The following is a 26,047-nucleotide window of genomic DNA, read 5'->3' as shown; positions in this document are numbered from 1 at the left end:
CCCAGCCTCCAAGAACCCATGATTTACAATGTGTCTCTATGAATTTGCACATTCCAGGTATTTCATGTAAGTGAGATCATACAATATTTGCCTTTTTGTGTCTGGCTTGTTTTGTTCTTCAGGGTTCATCCATGGTATAGCCTCTATCAAAACTTCTTTCCTTTTTACAGCTGAATAATATTCTATTGCGTATATATAGCACATTTTGTTCATCCATTCATCCACTGATAGACTCTTGGGTTGCTTCCCCCTTTTGGCAATTGTGAATAATGCTGCTTTGAACATCAGCGTGCAAATCTGTTCGAGTTCCTGCTTTCAATTCTTTTGAGTAGATACTTAGGAGAACATACTCAATTACCAGGTCATATGGTAATTCTATGTTCAGCCCTCTGAGGAACCACCAAACTGGTTTACAGTGCTGCACCATTTTACCATCCCCCAGCATGTAGGGTTTTTTGTAACTCCCCACCTTAAACGACCTTTATGATTGGCGGATCCGCCTCCAGTCTCCCATAGGTCGGGCGAGGCGGCATCGAACCAGCGCTCAGGAGAGCGCAGCGCCCTCGCCCTCCGCCGAGCACCGCGGACACCTCCCGGGACAGGGAGTAGTCGCCCGCTCTGAGAATGGGCGCTGTGAAGTTGCTGGGACCCTCCCCTGAAGGAACCGGAAAAAGAAGTGACAGAGTGGGGACTCAAAAAGGACCTGCCAGGCCTCGGTGGCGGCAGCAGGCGTGACCTGACCTCCGTCATGTGCAGGCCCCGCCCCCGCCCCCGCCCACCTGTTCTCCTCCTCCAGCCCGCGGCAGCACCAGAGCCGGAGCCGGCAGTGGGTGAAGTCCAAGTCAGCCCCTGCGAGCCAGGTCATTCATATGCATTTTGTTCTAAGTCATTTTAAAGGAAACAAACACAAGAGGAAACATCTGTGCTAGCTGAGAGCGCCTTATTGCTGTCCGGGCCTGGGTGAGGGACGCGCAGAAAGATTGCCTTGATTTTCTCCTAGGCTGGAGGAGGACAGGAAGACAACCATATTCTTTCCCCTTTATTTAATACCTTATTTTCTTTGACATAAAAGTGAAAAGCAAGCATGTCAATCAAGAGCCCAGGATCTGGAGGAAAATGACCCAGTTCCCATCCCCGCTGCCCCTTCATCCCTGCACAGTCGTGGGCAAGTGACATAACTTCTTTGCAGTCCATTTCTCATAAGGGCAATGTCACGTATCACAGTGCTGTTCTAAGGATTAAATGGCTAAATGACACACTATAGGCAAAGGGCTTATCTTGGTTCCTGGCATGGACCAAGGCAGTGAAAGGTAGCTGTTATTATAATTATAAACTCATTGTAGGAAATCCATAAAATATGAAAAAGTACAAAGACTAAAACTAAAGTCACCTGTTATCACTGTAACAAGAGTTAATATTCTTGATTATTTTCCCCCTCCTGTATTCTGTACACATACAAATTGATCTCATTTATGCAATGTCACACTTGCCTTTTTTACTTGACATTATATTGTGAGCACATTCCCATGGCTTTGACTGTTCTCCAAAATGTGATTTTATATCTTATGGCTCCCCCTGAATGGCTGTTTCTAATTTTTTTTGATTTAATAAATTAAAAATGAATATCCTGATATATAAAATTTTATTCATACCTCTGATTATTTCCTTAAAATAAAATGGACTTTCTGGTTCAAAGGGCATGACCCTTAGGTCTCCTGACACCTACAGCCGAACCGCTTTGCACAGGTAAGACTGATGACTGCCGTGAGTGCCCACCTCTCCTTGCTTCCTCCACCCCACATTTGTTTTTTTTCCATCATTGCCCATCTGTGTAAAAATTGATCAAGACTCCATTTGCAAACAATTGTCTTTTAAGGAGCAAAGCACACAAATCAGAAACAAGCCTCCACTTCCCATCTCAGAGCACTGAGAACATGGCTCCCCGGCACATCCTCTCGACACACCAGTGGCGTCTCCTTTTTGTTTTTTTTCTTTTAATTTTATTGTGGTTTTATCTATCTATCTATATACAATGAAATTTGCCTTTTTAACCATTTTTAAGTGTCCAATTCAGTGGCATTAATTACAGTATCATGCCACCATCACAACCATCCATTGCCAAAAACTCTTTCATCACCCCAAACCAAATCCCTGCACCCATTAAGCACTAAGTCCCTGTGGTGGGTTGACTCGTGCACCCAGCTTGGACATGGTCTTGGTCTTGATCCACATGCTGGTGGATGTGCAGCTATGGTAAAGAAGAGCTCTTCAAAGCATTGTTTCAGTTAAGGTGTGGCCCCACTGTATCAGGCTGGCCTTTAATCCAGATTGGTGTATTTATAAACACAATAAATTCAGAAAGAGGGAGCCAAGGGAAGCAAAGGAAGTCAAAGGTACCAGGAAGAGAATGGAGAAGACACCACCACATGCATCACCATATGAGAAAAACCGAGGAACCCCAAAGACTGCCGACCAGCCAGAAGGTACCTACCCTGGGAAGAAGCAAGCCTTCTAGCCTCTGAAACTCTGAGCTAATAAATTCCTGTCCTTAAGTCAACCCATGGCATGGTATTCCTTTTAGCAGCTAGGAAACCAAAACACAACCCTTTTCCCCGGTGCCTGGTAACTTGTAATCTACTTCCTGTCTCTTATGAATTTCCAATGGCTTCTTCTAAGGATACACAAATCCATTAACAATGTTTATGCCTGAAGTATGAGATATAAGAAGAATTTTCACTTCCTGTAAAATGTGTGAATTTTTTGCCATCCTGTTTTTTCAGGGAAAAAAAACGACAATGCTGGTTGCATTTAGGATGTGGAGTGAGGAAGCTCTGCAGGTTTGTCTTTGCCATCATCCTACAAATGACGATGTGGCCACTTCCATGACTGCTGCTACTCTGGGTCACATCAGCAAGTGGGGGGCAGGTCCCCCCTCCCAGTGCTCCCACTCAACCCCGCTCTGCTCCCACCATCCTCTCAGACCAGCCACAACCCGCTCCTGAGGCTGTGGCCACCAATACTCACAGCCTCTCCAGCTCCTTCATGTCATCAAAAGCCCCTCGCTCCACTGCGCCAATCTGGTTCTCCATCAGCTGCCTGGGGAAGCAAAGAGACAGGACAACTATGGGATGCTGGGCAAGGACTCTTAGAAACAGCTGGCAAGAGGAGGGAGCAGAGGCAAACGCTGCCAGCACGAGGTCGGTGATGGAGTGAGCCGGGAGGGGCACGGGAGACTCTTACCGACCCCAGTGTTCTGGGTGTTCTGTCGGAGTAGAAAAAATTTCGCACAGCTTGGCAAATTCCCCAACACACCCAATCCTGACAGCAAAATGTGCTTCCAGTCCCTTGCCCCAGGCAGGCCCTTCTGAAGCCTTCTTCCATGGCAGAAGGCCACGGGGCCCCGGGGCCCCAGGTCATTGTTCCAAGGGCAACGGGAAGCCCAGATCCTGGCTGCAGGCAGCACAGCCTGGCATTGGCATTGGTGTTGGCAGTGGCACAGCCCTCTGGCCGAGAAAGCTCTTGTCCAAGGGGCAGAGCCAGTGGGCGTCAGCCAGTACCTGGCTGGGGGAGCCTCTCCGATGGGGCCTACACGTGCAGCAGGCACCCTCTGCAGATGGCAGACAACACCCCTCAGCCTCACCCCCATACCGCCTGGCTCCATCTGCCACAGAATCCAGTGGGGGCCTGCGCCAACCCAACCACCTGGCTCAGTGATTCTCTGTCTCCTGCGGCCAGCACGCGCTGGGACTCAGGGCGCCGGGCTGGCGGGAAGCGTTTCTCCCTGATGGATGGCTGCGTGATCATGTTTGAGATGGTCGAGTATGTTTTCCTCCCGTGCTTTCCCCCTTCCACTCTCCCATTTAAGCACATGGCCTTTGTCCTCCTGCATGGGGGGTTGGGGCACGGAGGGAGTAGAAGCCACTACAGGACATTTCTGTTTCTCTGCTTTGTTTCCAAAAGCATCAGCTGTTGAGTTTCACTGGACATCTAGAGGGAGGGGGAGGAAGGTAATGCAATGCCAGGAGGAAGAGTGGGGATCCTCCAGACTCAAAAGAGATTCCTGTGTCTGGGAAGGGGTCAGAGGTCAGCAGGAGCCACAGAGACCTGTCCAGTGACTCAACAACACTGACCTCAGAGAGGACTGGCCACAACCCTCAGACCCCAGAGCTGCAAAGCCAATAGTTCTAAAAGAATTGAGGCCCCAGGACCCTTGGCCTACCCTGGGAGTAGGGATGAGAGACTGTGTGATGGTCCGATGTTGAATTGCCGGCCAGCCAGGTGGGATATGGACTCAGAGTCAAAAATCAAGTTGATGGGGAGAAAATAAAGGAATGTGACTCTTCCCTGCACGCCTGAGTTTGTGGGCTGAGCCAATCCTGCATCAGAATGCACCCTGCAGTCAGCAAAGCAGGAGGTGGTCCCTCCCTCACTCCTCACCCCTGCCCAGCCTGACAAGGCAGATGCAGCCAATGGCTCCTTGGCTGGCAAGCGGCCAAGCCCAACAAAACTGAGCCGGCCACCTCCAATATCCACCACCCTCAGGCACACAAGGGGAGTTGCCTCTGTCCTCAACTGCCCTATGCACCTCTCTCTCAGGTCAGGGGGCTCTGGCTTTGCTGAGGAGTCTTTCTGGGGTTCAAAAGAACTATGGAGCCCAAACAGCCTATGTGCACCTGCTCTTGCCTCACCCCAGGAGACAGCCAGTGGTAAAGAGTCCCGTCTACCCAGCCAGATGCCTGCCAGGCAGCTCCCACTAGGCCCACACCATCCCCGATCTTCTCAGCCACGTGGGAGGCCGTGGTCACTCTGGGTCAAGAATCATCATCATGCCCCCAACCCCACCTTCCTTGGGACATCCCAAGGCTGACTCCACAAGGGAGGGCCCCGCTGGCCTACAGCTTTCAACCAGGGCTTGGGCTCAGCCAAGAACCCCAAAGACCATTGCCAGGTGGGGGAATGGATGGAGGTGGGTGGGGAGAGGGGCCAGCATCCAATACTCACAGCACCCGCAGTTGCTTGAGCCCTGCAAAGTCGTTCTTGTGGATCCGAGTGATGTTGTTGCCGTTGAGTTCCCTGCAGAGGAAAGCAAGAAGGAAGTGGTGAGATGACCAGGGTGGACCCTCAGGCCAGGGGCTCAGCTCCTCAGGCTCAAGCTAGTCATCTCCCCAGAGGGTCTGGGTGCTTCCTAGCCAAGCCCCAGGCACCCCAAGTCTGTGCCAAGGCCCAAAAAGCTGGGGCCCCTTTACAGTAGATGCTTAACAAATAGGAATGCCCAGGGCACAGGGGTCATTGCTGGGAGGGCTGCAAAAACCAAAAACATGGTTTCTGCCCTGAAAGAGCTCAGTCTAGTTGGAGAGAGAAGACATTCACATGTGAAAGAACTGGAAGCTAGCCAATTAGAGAAGCCGTGTAGGTAGATCCTTGCTGAGCCTGTGTTCTTATCTATAAAATGGGGATAATAACTGTGTCTTCATCACAGGGTTAGCATGAGGTGTGAACAGGTTAAAAAAGTAAAAAGCATGGCCTGCGTTTGAAGAGGGGCCCCTGGTGACATTGAAGCTGTCATCTGGGGGCACTGACCCTGCCGGCTGTCCACGTTCCGAGCAGAAGTGAGTAGCAAGAGCCATGCAACTGAAGGGTGCTGAGGAAGTGGGACTCAGGCATAGCCCCAGAGAGGAAGGAAGACCTGCCCACTGAGAGGAAATGGGGCAGACGCTCCAGGGAAGGAAAGCACCCCAAGTGCAGCCTGGAGTAACTGAGGGGTGGGAGAGAGGCTGAGAATGGGGCACCTTGGGAAGCAGGGCTGGGGAAGGCACATGCACATCACTGAGGACTTATGAAAGCAGGCAGAGGAGAAACGGGGAGCCTGCAAAGGCTCCTGGGCAAGAGCATGCCAGAAGGCCAGTCCTGCAGTGGTGGACAAGAGGCAGGGCCGGAGAAGGGAGGCCCACCCACCTGCCCAGATCCCAGCACAAGGGCCTGAAGCTGCAGTGGCTCCTGGCCTCCCACCCTCCTGGGCCCTCTGGTCACATCTGTTCCTCCCATGGCCAACCCCCAATCATCCCCAGGCCCCTTGGACTTGGACCTCGCTTTAGAGGCTGTCTGGCCCCACCTCCCAGTCTCACCCTCCCAGAGAAGCTCACTCAGCCTCCACAAGGCAGCTCTCTCCATGAGTCAGGGCCTTGACTTCCTAGAAAGTTCTGCTACTGAGCCACACAGCAGGATCTCACTCAGGCCCACTTCCCTCCTCAGCTCTAATCTGTCTCCCTGCAGCAGCTCTGCATTCACGGCCATGCCACCACCTCCTCGTTCTCTCTACTGTCACTGTACCCCCATGCTTTGTGACATCCTAACTGCCCCTGCCCCAGCACACGTGTGCACATGCACACACATGCACACATGCACACACAAGCACACACGCACATCTGCAGCCCAGTCTTCTCACTCACCACCTTTGGTCAAAGGTTCCAGGCACAGCTGTGAGCCCAACCCAAATCCAAGCTACTTTGAAAAATAGCAACTTTCCTGTCTTAAAAGTGTTTTAGAAGTGTGTATGGTCTAGACGATGTTCTAAAGTTGTTTCCAGTAAGAACAACAACATATGTTATTAGTTTCCACACACTCTAGGAACTGGGCTTTCAGAATATCCTCACACAGCACTGGAAAGAGCTAGTGTGCCCAGCTTATGGATGAGAAAACCATGCCTTGAAAAGGTTATAAGCCTTCCAGAGGTCACCAGCTGGTAAATGGCAGAGCACGGATCTGAACCCGTGGCCATCTGACCCTGGAGCTCAGGCTTTTTCTAAGAGGCCAGCCGTGTTCTCTCAGTTGACAAGCGGATAATTCATTCAACTCATCACTCTCTCGGCCCTTCCCCTGGGCCTGGCCCCCGATCCCTAGGAACAGCTGGAAAAACTCATTCCCTGCTCCCGTCTCCTTTCTAACAGGCAATCTCAGGGGGAGAGAGAGGGCAAGACTCTCTAATGAACACAGTCATTGGCGAGAGCCCCAACAGAGACGCTTCCCTGCCCCAAACTTAGCCAGGACACCTTCCCCCTGTGAACAGGCTCTTTTCAGTGTAAGGGCCTTTTTTTTAACTGAACAAATAGTCTTCCCTGAAACAGCCACCTCTGAGCCTCACTTGTGCTGCTCCCCAATCTGCTCCTTCTGTAGCATGACCCTTCTTCAAACTTGAGGTCATCTCCACCAATCCCTTTCAAATCAGTCCCCTCCACAGATCTGAACAGTTCTGTTTGGGGCATCCCACTGAAATTCATCCCAGAACCCAAAACTACAAGGACTTTTGGTTATTTTATTTATTTTTATTATAAAAGTATGTCAGCCCGAAAGAGAGAGAGGAAGGAAGGGAGGGAGGAAGGGAGGGAGGGAGGAAGGAAGGAAGGAGAAAGAAAGGAAGAAAGGAAGAAGGAAGGAAGGAAGGAAGGAAGGAGGGAGAAAATGTAGGTTGGCCCTGATGACAGCAAAACTGTTAACTTAACTATCCATCAGCAAAGCACTGCCTCATTGAATTTCAGCACATCTGTGAAACTGAACACTATGCAGCCATTTTAAAATGATACCAATCTGTTCTTATTGACAAGGAAAGCTGTCCACGATGCATTACATAGGAAAAGAGTTACAAGACACCCTGTATTCCACGAGCCTGCTGATGTAAAAACACACAGGCACATCAGTACAGGTATATGGGCAGAAGGAGCTGGCTGGGGGCTGTTTGCCACACAACTGCTGAGTGGTGGAACCTGAAGTGACCCTAGTGTCTTTTTTATATTTTTCTTCATTGTTTGAATTTTTTAAAAGACATCTATATTTTTATAAGCCAATATAACACTAAAGTTATTGTACTTAAAAATTAGAATAATATATGCATGTTATTTTTCCCACATTGTTTCCTTTATTTATTTTTATCAGAGAAGTTGTAGGCTTACAGAAAGTTCATGCAGAAAATACTGCATGTTACTGGCTTTTTTCAATTTCCTAAAGAAAAAAATTAAATCACACATAATCCCATCACCCAGAAATAACAGCTATTAATATTTTGGGATAGTTTCTCTCAAGCCTGTGTTCTTTGGAGCAGTTTTTATATAGTCGAGATAATTTGACAAATATTTGTTGAATAGTTGCTACTTGCAAAACACTCTGCGAGGTTCTGAAGATATAAGGAGGATTAAGACATAAGTGTTCTGTGCTCCTACAATTTTATACCTGCTTCTTCTCCACTTATATTTTCCAATGGGATTTTGAATGGCCATCAGTTGTCCTTTCCTTTAGATAATATCAATTGGCAGGACCATTCCCTGATTGTGGAACACTTGGGCTGTTCTGAGGTTGTTCATTTATAAACAATACTGCATAAAGCTTGGGCACTGGGGAGAAATACATTCCTTGAAATGAACTGACTGTCAAAGGTCATGAAAAATCTGATGAATTTTACCATCATTCATTCATTCCTTTTCATGGCAACTGTGATTTATAAGAAAAGGCAATTGATTGTGATAATCATTCCTATTTCACAGACAAACTCTAAGACCTGTCCCAGCAAGGCAGGGCCCAAAAGGGAACTTGGGAATCTCTGAGGGTGGAACTCTCACCAGCCCAGGCGGAGCGGGGTTGCACTCACAGGGGCTCCCGCTGTCCTCACAAGTTTGAATCCCCCTTCCCGGTGGGCTTTGCTCCGGTGCCCTTCAGCACCCGCCCCAGTTGACTCCAGCCCCTCCGTCGCAGACCCCACCACCCCCACCAGAGAAAAGCCCTGGGACAGGCAAGGAGAAGAGGCCCATGGCACAGAGAGCAAAGCAGACACGTCCTCTCTCCCGGGAGGCCCATAGCGGCTTCCTGGCAAGAATGTCAGCAGCAGCCCCAGCACCCCCACCATCAGCCTCGCCCCTCTGACCCCAGAGCTAAGTGGCTCCTCTCAGGGGATGGCCTTCCGAGGGAAGGTGGGCCGCAGGCAGAGGCAGCGATCATCAGGCCCCCATCTGAGGGCTGTGGCTTAAGAAGCCATTATCGCCTCTTAGGCTGAGAAGATGACCTCGCTGAGGACCCCAGCCCCTTCCCCTTAGCACGGCGGCCCTCTGGATAGGATCAAGTTTCCAGCCTAGGCCAGCCACTTCCCCTCCAACACTCCTCAGCGGCTGCTGCAATGAGGAAAGGAGGTCACTTTTCTCCAGCCCCTGATTCCTCCAGCAGGTTCTCCATGGAGAACCCTCGCCACGGCACTTGCCCAGGGAGACTGGGAGAAGCTGCTGGCACCCCTCAGCCATTCCAGCAGCCACAGCAGCCAAGTGGGGTGGCTCCCTGAGAAGCTCCTGGCTCCATTTCTCAGGAAGAACCCAGGATCCAAAGCTAACCTGAGCCACCAGAGCCCACACCACTTCTCCTTATTGGGCACCAACAGTGCGCAGTCTCTAAATGCGCTCCATCTCATTTCACCCGCACAACAACCTGTGAGGTAAGCCATGTTCCCTCCAATCTGCTGATGAGGAAACTGAGGCACAGATTGGTGGAACAGTGTGCTCCATACCACATGGCTAACCAGCTGGGGAGCCAGGATGAAACCCAGGTCAGTGAGATTCCACACTCTTTCCCTACATTACAAAAACTGAAGTTGGTGGGTTCCCCTCACCTCTCCCAAATGCAGGTGGTCACATCTTGGATGGAGCTGAGGGGTGACTTGGGTGCTTTGGGTGTGAAACACTTGCTTGGGGGCCTAATAATATGACCATGAGCTCTTCATAAGTAACAATGTCAGGGGAGCTCCCCAGCCAAGTGACAAAGACCTTGGGCTCTAGAGCCAGACTGCCCCCCTTCAAATTCCTGCTCCACTATTACTTGCTGTGTGATCTTGGGCAAGTTGCTTAACTTCTCTGTGCCTTGGTTTTACCCATTTGTAAAAGGAGGATAAAGATAGTACCCACCTCTTAGAGATGTGGTGAGGTTTAAATGACTCAGTATACATAAAGCACCAAGGATAGTGCTTGGTATACAAGTGCTCGCTATACCAGTATTACCTGCTGCTACTATTTTACTGTTACTGCTACTACTATTGTTGCTGTTATTATCATATTCCCCAAGGACTGTGGCTTCTCAGGAGGTTGGTGTCCTCAGGTCAAGCTGGGCTGGGAGAAGCCAGCTTTTCGTCTCCCCACAGGCCCCAGGATGCTAAAGACCAGGGAAGATGCCCTAAAACAGTTCTTTCTCTTCCAAAAGTGATGAGTATACATCCGTCCTTCTCCCCCAAGGAGGCAAAATACCCCAGTGGAAATAGCCCTGATTTCCATCAGTTTCTGTGTGGTCCTAACCTGAGGGGAAAACCTCAGCGGTACAAGAATTTGGAGAAAATCCTCCAAAGCCAGGTTACCAAGAAAAAAACAAAAACCCACTAGGGTTTCTTGAATCCTCTCAGGAGATAAGAATTTGACCCCAGGTATTTGGTTGTTTGTAATAAACCAGAAGAAACCCCGGGCTTTCCTAGGGCTGCAGGAATAAACACACCGGGCCCCTCACTGGATGGTCTGGGGGCTCAGGGTGCTTCTCCAGCGCTCCTCACGTGGAGCTCCAGCCTCTCACAGCACCGGATCCCTCAGGCCACAGAACATTCCCAGAGCAGCCCAAGCCTGCCGCTGAGAGGACAAGGGGGAGGCTTCAGCCACCCCCCAAATCCCTCCCTGCCAGGTCTCCAAAAAGTAAGCACACACGCTGAGTGAGACAGGCCTCCAGGGCTCAGGAACTGAGCCAACACCACAGAAACCCCCTCTCCGCCTCTTTTCTCTGACCATCAGTGGACCTCCCCTTTCCCTGCTTCCCCAGGGCTAGGGTTCCCTCCTTCCCACACCCTGCCTCCCCCTCCACTGGCTCCTTCCCTTCTGTCCACCTACCCTGCGCTGCACACAACACTTTCCCGCAGAGCTCCTGTGCTTGTTCTCCTACCCTGCAAACTTCCTCACCACCTACATGCTCCCAGACCATCTGCTTTCCACCTTCCAATTCTCTCAGGAAACTGTTCTGCACAGCTTTGCTAGTGACCCCCCAATCACCAGTTCCAGAAGCTTTCCTTGGGCCTCATCCTTGGACAGGCAGACTGCTCTCTGTACTGTCAGCCCTCCTCCCCACCTCCAAACACTTTCTTTGGCTTTTGCAATGGCTATCTGCAAATTCACAAATGTTCAGTGGTGCTCACCTGTGGAGGAGGGGCAGGAGCTTCCCCTCCCTCTCCCCCAGCTCCTCCTTTGTCTCCTTCCCTCCTTCCTGCCCCTCAGTGGGGCAGAAGCTGAAAGGAATCCTCCTGAGTCTTCACAGGACATGCTTTCTTTACCAAGGAACTCAAGCACCAAGCAGTGTTTCTCAAATTGTGTTCCGGGCAACCCCCAAATCCAAATCACTTGAACCACCTTTGCCAAAGACCTACTGAATTAGCGTCTCTGGGGACAGGCTGGAAACCTGAATTTTCTGTAAGCTTCCCAAGGGATTCTTATTCCACCAAGGGTGCTGTTCCACTGCCCTTGCAGTTTCAACCACCTCCCCAGGAGGTCCGCCCAAGTATCTCTCCATCCACAACACTCTACAGAGCAGTTTTTCTATTTCCACTTCTAGGGGGATCTTCTTCCCTTAGATACTTATTGGCAAATTCAAACAAAACATGCAAAAACCAACTTCATGATCTCTCCCGCTGGATCAGCCATCTTCCTCAACTTCACTCCAGTCCTAAGACCGTCCCCCAGCCTCGAAACCTGGAGACCCCTTGACATTCCCACTTGCTCTCTCTGCACTCTCTGCCTTGCTCCAGACCTGCTTCATTTCGTCTCCCGGCCTCTGCAGCAGCCTCCTAATGCTATGATGGCTGCATGAGTTTCCACTGCCACCATAACAAATTACCACAAATTTATTAGCTTAAATAACCCAAACTTATCATCTTATACTTCTGGAGGCAGAAGTCCAAAATCCGTCTCACTAGGCTAACGTCAAGGTGTTGCCAGGGCCATGTTCCCTACCAGAGGCTCCATTTCTTTGTCTTTTCCAGAGTCTAGCAGCCGACAGAAGCCTTTGGCTCCCGGCCTCTTCCTCGCATCCCTCCAGCTTCTTGCTTCTATCATCACATCTCCCACGACTGATTCTGATGCTACTGCCTGATAAGGAACCTCGTGATACATTGGACACAGCCAGATAACTCAAGATAATCTCCCCATATCAAGATGCTTAACTGAATCACATCTGCAAAGTCCCTTCACCGTGTAAGATAACACATTCACAGCTCCATGGGTCACGAAGTGGGCGTATTAGGGAGCCATTAATCATCCCAGCACAACAACCGTATTTTCTAAAGCAAAGATCAGAACCATGAAATGTCTTACCAAAGGAGATACAAAATACATGAGATATACCCCTGCTGTCAGGGAGCTCAAAGCCTAAGGGATCCATCAAACAAACTACCTCACTGAAAAGGAACAAAATTATCTTCTGTACAGAATAATTCCAATTAATAAATGTAGACAGAAAATCACAAATAGATAACTGTTGCAAGAAAGATCCACTTAGGAGATATAAATTTGAGGACAAACAGGATACCATAGAGTCTCAAAGAATCTCTCCTGCCCCAAATATTTACTAATTATAGAGGGTTTTTAGTAGCTACACAGTGGAGAAAACCGGCAGACTCCATCTTGACCATGAGATCGAGGTTTGCTTCACCGGCAATAAGACATATCAACCTCATTTACCCACAGATAGGACACACTGAGAAAGGCACATCACTCTGTAGCATTATTGCCAAAATGCATACCCTCCATCTAATCATGAAAACATATCAGGCAGACCCAGACTGAGGAACATTGCGCAATACAACTTACTACTACTTTTCAAAAGCGTCAAGATCATGAAAAGCAAGAAAAGCAAGGAACTATCACAGATTGATGGAGACTAAGGAGATATGACAACTATATGCACTGGATTGGATCCTGGAATTTTAAAAAAGGACATTAGTGGGAAAACTGGTGAAATCTGAATAAAGTCTGTAGCTCAGCTAATAGTACTGTGCCAATGTGAATGTCTTAGTTTTGATGTTAACACTAGGGGAAGCTGGGTGAAGGAAATCTGGAAACTCTCTATACTATTTTTTGCAACTTTTCTGAAAGTCTAAAGTTATTTTAAAACAAAGGTTTTAAATGCTTTTTTAAAAGAATAAACAGGAAAATCACCCCAGAGAAGCCAGAAACCATAGTCTTCATAACCAACTGGTTTCCTCACCACCGGTCAATCTCTGCCTCAATTTATTCCCCACGCCAAAGCCAGGCAGCAGAATTTCTTCAAACGCCATTTTGCATTTATCACTCTCCACTCAAAACTCCTGGTGGAAAGTGCTCAAGGAGCTTGTCAATAGGACATAGGAGCCCGCCTGAAGGAGCTGCGATTGGCCAAACCTGGGACACTCTGAGCATCAAAATAAGTGATAGTAACAAATTATAACCCAATGAATAAATTGGTAATCCATGAGTCCATACAGTTATAAACACACAGGCAAACAAATGGAGGAGAAAGGAAAGCTACCAACTAATAAATAGAGAAGAAACGACAGATGCCGAAACTAGTGGGTGAAAGTTTGATGAGAAACAGAATGTTTTTCCCCTTAAATTACTTCTTAATAACAAGGGGGAAAACAGTAACTCTTCAGCAGAGAAAACTGGAAGACCCCAACTTACCAAGTGATCAAAGCCAAAATCACCAATATTGGGACAAAGTGACATCACGTGACTTCCGATACGGTACACTGAGAAGGACACAAAAGTTAGCATTCCTGCCAAAAATGCCTGACCTGAATGTGATTTTGATGAAAGATCAGATGAAGACAAAGATCAAATGAGGACAAAGATCAGATGAAACCAAATTGAGGGACAGTCTAAAAAAAAAAAAAAAAAACCTGACCTGTACTCTTCAAAAATGTCAAGATCAAGAAAAACAAAGAAAGGCTGAGTAACTATTCCAAATTAAAGGAGACTAAAGAGCCAGGACAACTAAATGCAGTGTGTGGATCCTCAACCTGGAACAAAAGGCCATTATTGGACATTTGGTAAAATTTGACATTATTGGGGCAATTGATGAAATTTGAATATGAACTGCAAATTTGATAATAGTATTGTTTCAATTTTTAATTTTCTCATTTTGCTAGGCTTACTGTTCTTAGCAAATGCAAACTGAAGTATTTAGGGGAGGAAAGTCACACTATCTACAACTTACTCTCAAATAATTAGGAAAAAATTATGTGTGTGTGTGTGTGTGTGTAGACAGAGGGGAAGGGAGAGATAGAAAATGATAAAGCAAATGGAGCAAAATATAAACAATTGAATCTGGATAAAGGATACATGGAAATTCTTGGTACTATTGTTGCAACTTTTCTATAAGTGAAATTATATCAAAATAAATATTACAGTGGACACAGGGATCTTTGGGGTGATGGAAATATTCTAAAATGGGAATGTGGTAAAGGTTGCAAAACTGTAAATTTATTAGAAATAATTTAATTGTAAAAAAAAAATAAATTGAAAAAAAGTTCCAAACACACACAAACCCTCTGGTGGCCCCCATTTCCCAGCCCCATACCTGGGGCCCACCCAGAACTCAGTGACACAAATCCTCACCCCATCGCTGGGTCTGCTCCTCGCTCTCCTTCCCAAAAATATGGACACCTCCTGAGTGTCCCCAGACTCCTTCTGTCTGTCCTGCCCCTGCTTCGGCTCTCTACTTACCCAAGTCTTGCCCAAACTTCAGGGCAAGTCAATCCCACATCCCTCATCCTGCCACGATCTCTCCTTAGGACTTTCCCACTCTCATCGAATGACTCCCACCCTCATCCTCAGCTCTAAGGCTGATCCTGCAGGAACCGTGTGCCAGATGTTATTCCAAGCACCTTGCACGGATTATCACCCTTGAATTTCACAGCCCTAAATTGGCCCCAATTCAAGAGATGCAGAAATTGAGTCACCAGTGACCTGCCCAAGGTCTCTCCGACGGCAGCTGAGGCAGCCAGGATTCAAATGGAACCACCCTGCACTGAAGTCTGTGCTAGCGGCCACCGAGCTCCACGTCCCTGCAGACATCTTTAGTGTTTGTTCTTTCGTGGGCAGCCCCTGCTCCCCGACCGGGCTGCCACCTCTCTGGATGCTGTGCCCGTGGCAGGTGCCCAACAGCTGTTTGTCAGCCACAGGCTGGGTTCCAGAAGGGAGAGGAGGGGGTCACGAGCTCCGTCAAAAAAAGAAGCCAATTCTCCACCGCCAGCACAGCCCAGCTCCCTGGCTACTGCCCAAGGCCCGGCCGTCATCTGCTCTGGGTAATAAGTATTTGTATGGCGATAATTACAGCATTTGGGAAGAAAATCCCATTAAATACGATCCCTGCCGAGCTGCTAATGCCGGCACAGAACTGGAGGCGGCATCTCTGCCAAGCGCCTGCCCGTCTCCTCCCAATAATGCAGGAGCTGCCTGTCCCCCCACACACCACCACAGCCCCTCACCGGCCCCAAAAGAGCACGGCCGCCCCTGCTGGCAGCTCGGCCCGCCCGGGCCACCGACAGCCAGCCCCTCGTCACGAAAGGGGCCCTGTCGCCAAGGGCTCCAGGGTGCCCAGGGAATCCAGGGCTCCCTGTGGGTTGCCTGTGAGAGAAGGGGAGAGCAGGGCACGCTGAGACGCACCTCGAGTGGCACCCAAGTTCCTTTCACGTCCCTGCAATTCTCTGTCACCTTAATCACAATAATAATACCACCATTATTGGGCATTTCTGTGCGCCAGCCTGGTGCAAAGAGCTTCTCTGCACGTTATCACACATAATGCCTATGACACCCTTTGAAGCAGGTCCAGTCATCGTTCCCACTTTATGGACAAGGAGATGCAGGTTCTGAGAAGTCACACCTGCCTCTGGAGCACTTATCCTGGTTTGCAATTATGTGTTTATTCTCATATAATAGAATTAATCTCTATTTCCCCTGGTGGACTAAAACTGGGGAGAGAGGGTCAGAGTTTCTGTTGGACACTATCTGCTCGGCACAATGCAGACATTCCATAGCTATCTGTTGAATGAGTGGATTAAATCCCATAACTTGCCCAAGGTCCCCCAGCTGGCGAGTGGCAGAGTGGGGCAAAAAGCCCGGGAGGTCTGACCCAGAGCCCTGCTATCCTGGCCGCCTGCTCACCCGGGCTCCCCGTGAGGCTCTGCCCTGCTCCCGGCCTCCAATTCCTAGGGGAGGGGGGAAAGGTGACCCGGCAGGTGATGGGGAAGGAGCAGTCTGAGAACCAGGCAGGCCGACTCCAGGGGAGCAGCTGGCAGCCTGGCCTTACCTCCCCAGCTCACTCGGGCCCCATCTGCACCCTCAAACCTTTATCTTGAGCTTCTTAAATAATAACATACCTAATGTTTGAATCCTAATTTACCCTGCACAAAGCATGTGCACACACATGGTGCGAGGGAACCCTGGCCAAGGCCCCAGAGGCAGTGGATGTCGTTATCCCTAGGGGCCCAGGGAAGAGGGAGCACCGTCCCCATTATCCTGTAAGGCTGTCATTATCCCCTTTTACAGGTGGGGAAACTGGGCCTCTGAGCAGGTGAAGTGACAGGACTAGGGCCCTCACACCAGTCATCCAGAGTCAGGGCTCAAATCAGCAAGCAGGAGAGACAGCTCGCCCTGCACAGCTCAGGTCTCTGCTGCTGGGGACCACGTCCCCGCTTGGAGTGCCCCAGCCAGCCAGGCCCCCATGGAAGAGCCTACAGACCTGGCTGTAGTCTGGACCCCTAACCCCTCTCACCAAGCTGCCACCCAACTATTATTTGAATTTCCAAACAGGATCCCCAGGCTAGCAGCCGCAGGGTGCCCTGGGCAGACTTCCTTAGCCATGACCCCCCAGCCCTGTGGAATGGGACCTTCAGATGTATGTGTGTATGGGGTGGAGGGGTAGAGCCAGGAGAAGATGTGGGCTTCCCAAGCCTCTGCAGCATGTAAGGAGCTAGGACAGAATTGACAAGCTGGCAAGGGGCCGAAGGAGACAAAACAAAACAAGGAAGGTGAGAGAGTCATCCCCAAGACCTGACAAACAGCAGAAAGTGATAGGCCTGGGGCAGCCACCCCACTCCCACCCCCACCCCCAGCTGCGGCAGACACATTTCCCCTCCATGCACCCTCAAACCTAGAATAGAACTGTCCAGGGTGGAGGGGAAAAGTGGTTCACACATTTCTGAATGCTTTAGTCCAAAAATTTTTTTAATTAAAAAAAAAAAATCCAACTGAAAGATAAGGTCCTGGAGTATAAAAATAAATAAATAGTAGAGGTCATGGCTGAGTCCCTCTGAGATAGGGTCCTACAAAGAGATGAAGCTTCCCAGGCCTCCTCCCTACCCACCCCACCACCACCACCCTGTATTTTAATTGTTCCATTACAGTGAATTATTTAGCATCCCTTTCCCACCCAGCCCACCAGCCCCGCAGCCCCTCTGGCTGAACCAATTTCCTGAGCAGCTCTGGGGCCTGCACAGCCTTTTCCCAGAAGTCCCTGCAGCAAGCCAGTGACAGCTTCTTCCCACTTGGGGAGACAGGCTTGGACCCGGAGTTATGGAATATGTGATCATAAAGTTGCCAGGCCTCACGGGCTGCCGTAGAAACTGCCCAGAGGACAAAAGGCAAACACACAGCTGCAGTCTATAAAAATTTCACAGCCTCGGGAAGAAGCGCTGTTTCAGTCTCTGATACCACACAACACCCATATTGATTAGAGAGAGCATTTGCCACAGTTATTTTAAGTCCTCCCGGGCTCTCAGCAATGCTTCTTTCAGGATGTTCTCTGTCTCTTTCTCATCACAGGATGGCTCTTTCTCGGCCTGTTGAAAAGGCGGGCTCCGTCTGCTTTCTATACCCTTTCCAATTTGAGAAGCTTTGTGCACAGAGCAGAGATCAAATCTCCCCCATACCCCCAGAATAACTTGCTCCTGGATTCCGACCCCCAAATACCCCAAAGGAAAAGTCCCAAATAGAGGCAGGCCTTCCTGACCCTTCCCACCCTGGATTCCTAGCCTCGAGTCCCGCCACATCCCACTGGACACACTGTGTTTCAGCTGCAGGGAAAAGTTGGCCTTCTGGACCATCAGACCATGCAACCCCCTACCTGAGGCTTTCTGTTCCTGCTGTGCTGTCCGCCGGGACTGCAGGCCCCATCTGCTTGGCTAAATCCGACTCAAACAAGTGCCCTGACAAAATGGCCGGTCTGCTGAGAAACTCCTTCACCCCCAAAAAGGGATTCTCATCTCAATACTCCCACAGCCCTGTCTCATTGCTTGACTGGCCCTCGCCCAAGAGCTCATAGCTCTTACCCTGCTCGTCCTCCAGGCTATCTGCCATCTGAGGGCAGGGACAGGCTTGCTCCTCCTGGAGCCTCAGCACCCAGGCAGTTTCTGATTCCACAAACATTTGCTGAATTAAAGAAACTCGTCTGCCAATCCTATCAAAATAATGGCTTTCACTTAGCAAGCATCATCACGTACCAGGCACTTCCCATGCATTATCTTCAGTCCTCATAAGAACCAGAGACATTATGTATCAGCAACCCCGTTTTCCTGATGGAATGCAACTAAGGCTCAGAGAAGTTAAGTAACTTGCCCAATGTCACACAGCTAATAAGTGACAGAACTGGGGCTCTAATCCAGGCAGTGTGTGTCCCAGAGCCCCAACTCTTTCCTCAACACTAGGAAATTTCACTTCCATATTATCCTGATAGCCAAAAGGCTTAAGAGTTCATGAAAGTCAAAACAGATGCTGTCCTAAAAACCAAAGTGGTGAGAGAGCAAGAAAAGAGGAGGAAGTGACTTCAAGATTCAAGATCCAAAAGCAAAGGAGAGGGGCTAATGTGTCCCGGATCTAAGCTGCTACCAGGGTAATAGTTGCAAGAGAAATGCCTCAATGGACAGTCACAGGGAGCAGGGAGTGGGTCCAGTGGACCAGGCATGGAGGGTATCTCTGCAACCTCAGCTCCTCTCCAGATCCACAGAGGCTGAGGGACAGGCTTCCCCAGGGAATCTCAGGCCAACCTCTCCCCACCCCACCGCCTCTCCGTAGCACCACAGCACACATGCTCACACACACACTCAAACACACAGACATCAATTCTCATCTAGCCATAGAAGATTGCTAATTCTCCAAAACCTCCAAGGGAATTTTTCAGGCTCGGCCAAGAAGAGTCTAAGGCAAATGTGTATGCACCAATTGCTGACCTTGGTATAAAGTTTGATCCAGGAGACAAGCTCTTCCCAGGATCAGATTTCTGCTTCAGATCAGCTGGGAGCCAGGAAAATGTGCTCAAAAGTTATCAAAATATGTATGCCCTTCCTGAGAGCCACTGCAACCCCCCAGGACTGTGGGACACAGTAGGCAGGTTTGAAAGGAGACGGCGGCCTTCTCCGAAGTCCAGTTCAAAAACCTCCTGGTGCAGTACCCTTTGCAAGCAGCACAAAGACCCTGTATGAGACCAAATCCTGCACTCACAGGCCACTTAGGGGACTCTCCCAGCCTCGGACTACTGACGCTATGAATCACAGACTCACATTTGCAAGAATATCTTGAAACAGATTATGCAGGTCTGTAAACACACACATGCTAACCACACACACACACACACACACACACACACACACACACACACTACAAAGCTCAGTGGGTCTAGAAAGGGCTGAGTTTACCCAAGAATTCAGAAGTGGGAGAGAACGAGAAGAGAAATGATGTTTTTTATGACTTGTCATGGTCAATCTCTTTAACCTTGTGTCTCCCACTGCAAACCGCTGACCTCTCAGCATTATTCACAGAGCTCTCCGTCCGGGACACACCTCCCCCTTCTCTGGGTGCAGAATTGTAGCACACCCCAAACCCTCGGGTCCCATTGTCTGTCTGGGCTGGGAATGACTGGATGTGAGAGGGGGTGGTTCTGGGTGACCAGTGCCTGACACCTGTAAGGGAAGGACACCTAAGGCTTTGGACAAACAATGGGGGGTGGAGGGAGACCAAAAGCTTCAACTCATTCCCTGCCTGTGGTGCCCACCACCAGCCTGCAAGCCCTGGGAACCAAATCCACACAACCAGCTGAGAACACATCCCAAGACCCATGTGCCCAAAAGGGGTTTGATGCCTGGTGAGAGTGCAAAGCTTCCCTCCAGGGTGCCAGGAAGGCTTTTTGGCACGATATTGCCAGCACCCTTGAAGAATAAAGTGCTGGTGCAGTGGGAAGGGCCTGCCAGTTGTGAGCGCAGGGTGCAGGTGTGAGGATGGAGAGCTGACAACCCCAGCGAGGGCCGTTTGAATCCCAGGAACAGGAAAACAGCTGCGCTTCTGGCTCCTGGCTCAGGAAAGACCCTGGCATGCCCTGACCCGTCTGTTGGCTTCCGAGCTCAGGTCCCAAGCGTTCTGACCCCACCCCCAGCTCTGAATTGCGCCTGGGCGGGAGGGCAACCTCGGGGCTGGCTCCCTGTGGGCCGGGCGCAGGGGCATACTCACAGGCGCTCCGTGTTCCGTGCGATGTTCTTGGGGATGGCCTGCAGCCCCGTGCCGTGGCAGTCCACCGTGGTGCCGGTACAGGTGCAGAGGGCGGGGCACGCCGTGGCACCCAGGCGCCACGCGGCTGCCCACAGCAGCAGCCAGAGCTCGGGCCGGACAAGCTGCGCCGAGGGCCGCCTCCCGGGTGTCAGCGCCATGGTGCCCTCACCGCGTCCCACTTGCGTGTCAGACGGCGGCAGCCGCTTACCATCCCCGTCCGGGGCCGCCTCCAGGTGCAGTCCCCCGGCAAAGCCCCCGAAGAGACCGCGGGCTCGTGCGCTGCGCCCTTGCGGGCTGGAGGCGCCTTGCTCCTCCAAGCGACGGTGCCTGTGCACGGACGGAGGGAGGGTGCCTTGGGCGGAGGGCGCTCTGATCCTCTCCTGTTTCTCGCTGGCTCCGTCTCCCTCTCTCCCTCCCTCCAGCTCCCAACTGACTGCTGCGAAGAGGAATATGGGCAGGCCCCGCGCGCGCACGCACCCCGCGCGCACACACACACACACACACACACACACACATACATACACGCACAATCACACACTCACCCGCACGCTCGCTCCCACCCGGCAGTCATCCATCAATTGAAATGCACACATCCAGGGCCAGACTCCTCCCCGCCCTCCCCCCACCCCGGGTGTCCCAGGCCCCCGCCTCCCGACGACCACTCGGCGGCAGCAGCCGTGCAGTTTCAAAGGTGGAACCTCGGGGGCGCCCCGAGCGGGCAGGGGGCTGCGGGGGAGGGGAGTGGGGCCGTGGATTGACCTGCTCGGTCCTGGCCGTCGCCGGCCCTACACACAGGAGACACACACAGACACACACACACACACACACACAAGATGCGCACAGTTAGACTTGCGCACCTCGTCCCAGGCTGCCCCAACTGCTAGTCCTGGGCCGGGAGGGGATTTATTTTCCCCAACAGTGAAAGCGGCCCCTGACCCCACCAGACTTGCTTCTCAATTCTTGGTGAAAGGAAGCCCCATGCCTCAAGTGGTATCTCCAAGACACCTACCTTAGCCTAGGACCTTAAGGATGGAGCCAGTGGGGCACAGGGTGGCATAAAAGCACTAGGCCCAGTACAGCAGTCAGTCTCTTCTCCCTCAACACACATTCTCCATGAAGGCGGCAGCAGCTTCCAGGATGAGAGTGACCCTGATCTGAACATTTGCACAATGGGGTGATGTTATTTCTGCCCACGCAGACTACACTGGCTTCCACAAGGGCCGTCAGGGAGAGTTAGGAGTCCAGCAAGCATCTTCTTCCTCTCCCACCAGTGTCCACCATTTGACGGGTAAAAGCAGATGAAAACTAATTTTCAGGACAAACTGGAGGGGGGGACGTCATCAAAGCACTGCACAGGGAGGGTTGGAAAAGGGCTGGGCAGCCTGCTCCCAAGAAAGCCCCAAAGCCCGAGATCAGACTCAGGGCCTTTATACTTTCCCTTGCTCTGGGATGTTTTTCACTCAGAGGCATGGGTGTGAACAGGAAATCCAGGTTGGGAGAGAATCCTCAACCCCAGATAAGGTGAAGGGCCTCCCCCAGACAAAGGGGAGCTGTAGTTTGCTGGTACAGAGGACCCAGGCATCTGTTTGTCAGAGGAGGGGTGGGGCCGGCTTAAGACAGGGCGGAGGAAACAGCTGAGCAGCTCAAGAAGCACCTGCTCACAGGAGTTGGCTACTGGGCTGCCCCTTGAAGAAAAACAGAAAGAAAGGTGGCTGGGTCCAAGAGGTGGCCAGGGGTAGGCACAGCATGGATACCACTTGTTCGAGGGGCCACAAGATGAAAGCCTCAGCACCCACCAGTTCCAAAAGGCTTGGAGGTTTTCTTTGTTTTCTTTTTCCATCTTGATGAAAATTTTGCAGTTTATCGACTGTCACAGTGAAGATAGAACCGTGCCCAGTATCTCAGAATTAATGTGGCTGATTTTATGTGTTTCTGACAGCTTTTTTGAGTTTTCACATCTCCCCATGGCCGTGGTTTCTTGCACATCAATCCAGTGACCACTCAAAGGGACAGGGCTGTATCTGGGGTCCCTGTGTGCTGTAATCTTAGGAAACCTTTCCACAAAGCAACCCAGAGCTCCCAGGTCTGCAATAGTGGCCTCTCTGCTCTTCCTCATAAAGCCCTCCTCCCCCTCCTCCTCCTTCACTGGGGCTCAGCCACCCCTCCCTCCATGACCCTCCCCAGCTGCCTCAGGTAGAGTTAAACCCTCATACCTCTACACCTGCTGCTTTATTTATCTCCTCTTTGTGCCATAGGTCTGGGGCTCTGTTTACATCTGCCGCTCCTTATCTGACACTCCTGAGCCAGCCCGAAGTGGCGAAGTGGCTTCCTCACTGTGGCACTTAACCCAGACCCTAGCACTTAGTAGGTCACAGTTGGCACTCAAACTGTTGAAGACGTCAACGTTCTGCTCCAATGGTGCCCCCCACCCCCACCCCCATGACCTCTCAGGGCCCCTCGGAAGCCGGGCCCCATGTGGGGAAGGAGAAGAGTGTTGATTAACCAGGCAACATGCCCTGGGGTCCTCAGAACAGCAGGGGGAAGGGGTGTGAGGAGGGGTGGAATTGGGCTAAAGGCTGCAAGATCAGCCCTGTCCGTGGCTCCAGAGGGCCAGCCCCGGTCCCAGAAGCGTCCAGACTAGCCTGGACGGCGTATGCAAGCAGGCCCTGAGCCAAGCTGTCACGGCCTGGCCGTTCCTTTGAAGGAGGGGAAGGAAGAAGGCCCCCCTCAGACCCAGGACAAAGACTCTGCCCGCCAGCCCGTCACGGGAGGCCCTGCCCCAGCAGCCGGGCAGCTCCCCAACTTGGCTCCCATTCCCGGTTCCTCCACCCCAGAACCTGGCTGGCTCCCCAATTCAAGAGGCAGCTCGCCATGAATGAACGCAGCTCATTAGCGTTCCCAGCACATTTACTCGTTAAACAAGCGCTGGGCCAGCCACACACTCCCCAACCCCCTTTGCTTTTTCAATTTCCTCTCCCAGGCCCCTCCCTCTGCTGGATCTCCCTGCCTGCTCGCTACAGCGGCCACCTGCTCCCTCTGCGCGGGCGGGAGGAGGCGGGCCTGGCTCGGTGCTCCTGGCAGGAGTGCTCCGCCCACTGGCCACCAGCAAGGCAACCCCCGGGAGGGGGATTCGGGGCTGGTCTCTCCCGTCCCCAGTGTGTGAGCTTCTTGTGAGTCCCCTCAGCTGTGCATACTAGGGAATTGAGGGCCGCCCCCTGCCCGTGACTCAGGGAGAAAGGGCTCTGCACAGAATCCCCTCCCACTCCTGCAGAAGTCGGAGAACCTGGGTGAGGCTGGGGAGCACAGTGGTTTGGATTTCCAAACCACAAAAGGCAAAAATGAGACCGATGCCCGCTGTGTAGGCATTCAGCGAGCACTCTCTATTAAGCTTCTGTCTACTGTGTGCTGGCCACTGTACTGGGACTACGTAACTCATCGAGGAATAAGACACAGGCCTGGCCCTCAGTGAGCTCACAGTCCAGTGGGGGAACAGAAAGAGGAAACAGGAATATCCACTCAGCATGATAAGTTTGGAAATGGAAACAGGGAATGCAGAATGACAGAGGAGAGGACCAGAATCCAGAGCGTGGAAACGGAAGGTTTCCTGGAAGAGAGGGCACTTGGTTTAAGTTTTGAAGGATAAATGGGCATTGGCTGGGCAACAAAACAGGAAGGAAGGCTTTCCCTGCAAAGGGAACAGGTCAGGGAGCAGCATTCTTGATGGAAAAACTGTGGCATCTTCAGCAAGGCTGGAGCACAGCAGAGGGTTCAGATGGAGAGGGTGGGAGGAGGTTAGAAAGGTGAGGGCGGCACATCCCAGAGGCCCCGGTACAGCTGATTTCTGACTTTCCTGGGCTTTCAGAAACATCTGACCTGACCCTGTGCTCAAACACCACCTACAGATGCATGTGCTCAGAAATGCACTCTCTCTAGAACCAGTCACGGTGATTGTTCCTAGGGAGGGGATCCGGGTGGTGGCAGGAGGGACAGTTTCAGCATGTGCTTTTGTTTTTATCATTTGGATTTTTTACCATGTGTTGCATGACCTAAGCCCCCCCTTCCCAAATAATTGTTTTTAATGTTCTGGGGTGCTTATTATAAATGTTGACTTCTAGGACCCACCCCAGATCTTCTTAATCAGAATCTGCACTGTTAGCAAGCTGAGGGGGGAAGGTGTGTGATTCCAAAGCAGGTGTTCCAGAGACCATGCTATGAAACTCAAGGCCTGCTGTGCTGAGTTAATGAGTTTGAAGTTGGACCTGAAAACTCTGGGGAGCCACTGAAAGAAGTGACCTGGCAGGGACAAAGGGCTCAGGCTTGCCTGTCTTCCTTCTCCCCAGTTTCCACACACTGTTAGCAAGGATAAGATAGATCAACGAGAAAGAAAGCCAGGGGGGTAGGTGGTGGAGATGGGGGGCCAGAGCCTTATAAAACTGGTATATAGTAACTTCAATCATAGCTTCAATCATAATATACCAGAGCTAGAAGGGAATTAGGAAATGATCAAATCCAAATAGCATTGTGTGGTTGATGGTCCAGAGAAGTGAAGCAACCAGCCTAACTTCACACAGCAAAGAAACAGCAGAGCTGGACCATGAAGGAGGCCAGATCTTGCTCTGCTAGGCCACATGCCCCAGAGAACACAGCTTCCAATCCGTCCTGGTCACTCTTCCTGACCTGCCAACCACAGGGTCCGTCAGAGGTCTGTGCCAGCAGGACTCAGGCTATTTTGGTTTTAATCTCTAAATCCCTTGATGTGGTCAGATTTGAAGAAGAATAGACTGGTTGAGGTGCTCAATGAGAATGCCTACAGCAGGGAAAAATTCCTAGATTAAAGATCAAATGGCTTAGCCACAAAAAGGAAGGAAGTTCTGATACATGCTGCAATGTGGATGAACCTTGAAAACAGCTGGTTGACTGAATAGGCCAGACACAGAAAGAAAGCTACTGAATTACTTCCCTTATATGAAATAACTAGAATATGCAAATTCATAGAGACACAAAGTAGATTACAGGTTACCAGGGGTTGGGGAGAGAGTGGAAGGAATGGGAAGTTATTGCTTAATGGGTACAGAGTTTCTGTTTGGGGTTATGGAAAAATTTTGGTAATGGATATTGATGATGGTAGCACAACACTGTGAATGTAATTAATGCCACTGACTTGTATACTTGAAAGTGGTTAAACTGGGAACTTTTATGTTGTATATATGTTACCACAATTTAAAAAAAAAAAAAGATCAAATGACTTTTATAGCCCAAAGGCCAACATACGCATCCAGGACAACTCTGACAGATGAGAAGCACTGGAGGGAAGAGAGAAGCAAAGAAGGGAGTGAAAGGAGGAAGAGAAGGAGATGAAAGGGAGAAAGCAGGGAAAGAGAGTCTGCGATGCAATTCATTCATTTATCAAACATTAATTGCATACCAACTATAAGCCAGGCACTGGGAACATAAGCGACTTTTGCTTGGGAGTCATT

At 50.8% G+C, this 26,047-nt stretch overlaps 1 protein-coding gene across 3 annotated transcripts in view; it reads right to left on the bottom strand.

Annotated features, from left to right (window-relative positions):
* Positions 1 to 21,026, bottom strand: part of SLIT1 (slit guidance ligand 1) — a 174,152-nt gene extending 153,126 nt beyond the window's left edge. For 2 of the 3 annotated variants that reach the window (XM_037804255.1, XM_037804256.1), the window contains exons 1-3: positions 20,532 to 20,971; positions 5,002 to 5,073; positions 3,025 to 3,096 (exon numbers count right to left, since the gene is read on the bottom strand). In XM_037804255.1, the coding sequence (XP_037660183.1) occupies positions 3,025 to 3,096; positions 5,002 to 5,073; positions 20,532 to 20,728 (341 nt within the window). In that variant the 5' untranslated portion in view covers positions 20,729 to 20,971. Of the gene's footprint in view, positions 1 to 3,024; positions 3,097 to 5,001; positions 5,074 to 20,531 lie in introns of all 3 variants that reach the window. The other variant, XM_037804257.1, reaches the window with a different exon arrangement.
* Between the last annotated feature and the right edge of the window lie 5,021 nt (positions 21,027 to 26,047).

The sequence above is a fragment of the Choloepus didactylus genome, chromosome 15 (assembly GCF_015220235.1).
Source record: "Choloepus didactylus isolate mChoDid1 chromosome 15, mChoDid1.pri, whole genome shotgun sequence".
Lineage (NCBI taxonomy): Eukaryota > Metazoa > Chordata > Mammalia > Pilosa > Megalonychidae > Choloepus > Choloepus didactylus.
Note: the sequence above shows the minus strand (reverse complement) of the source record. Positions and strands in the feature narration are given on the sequence as shown.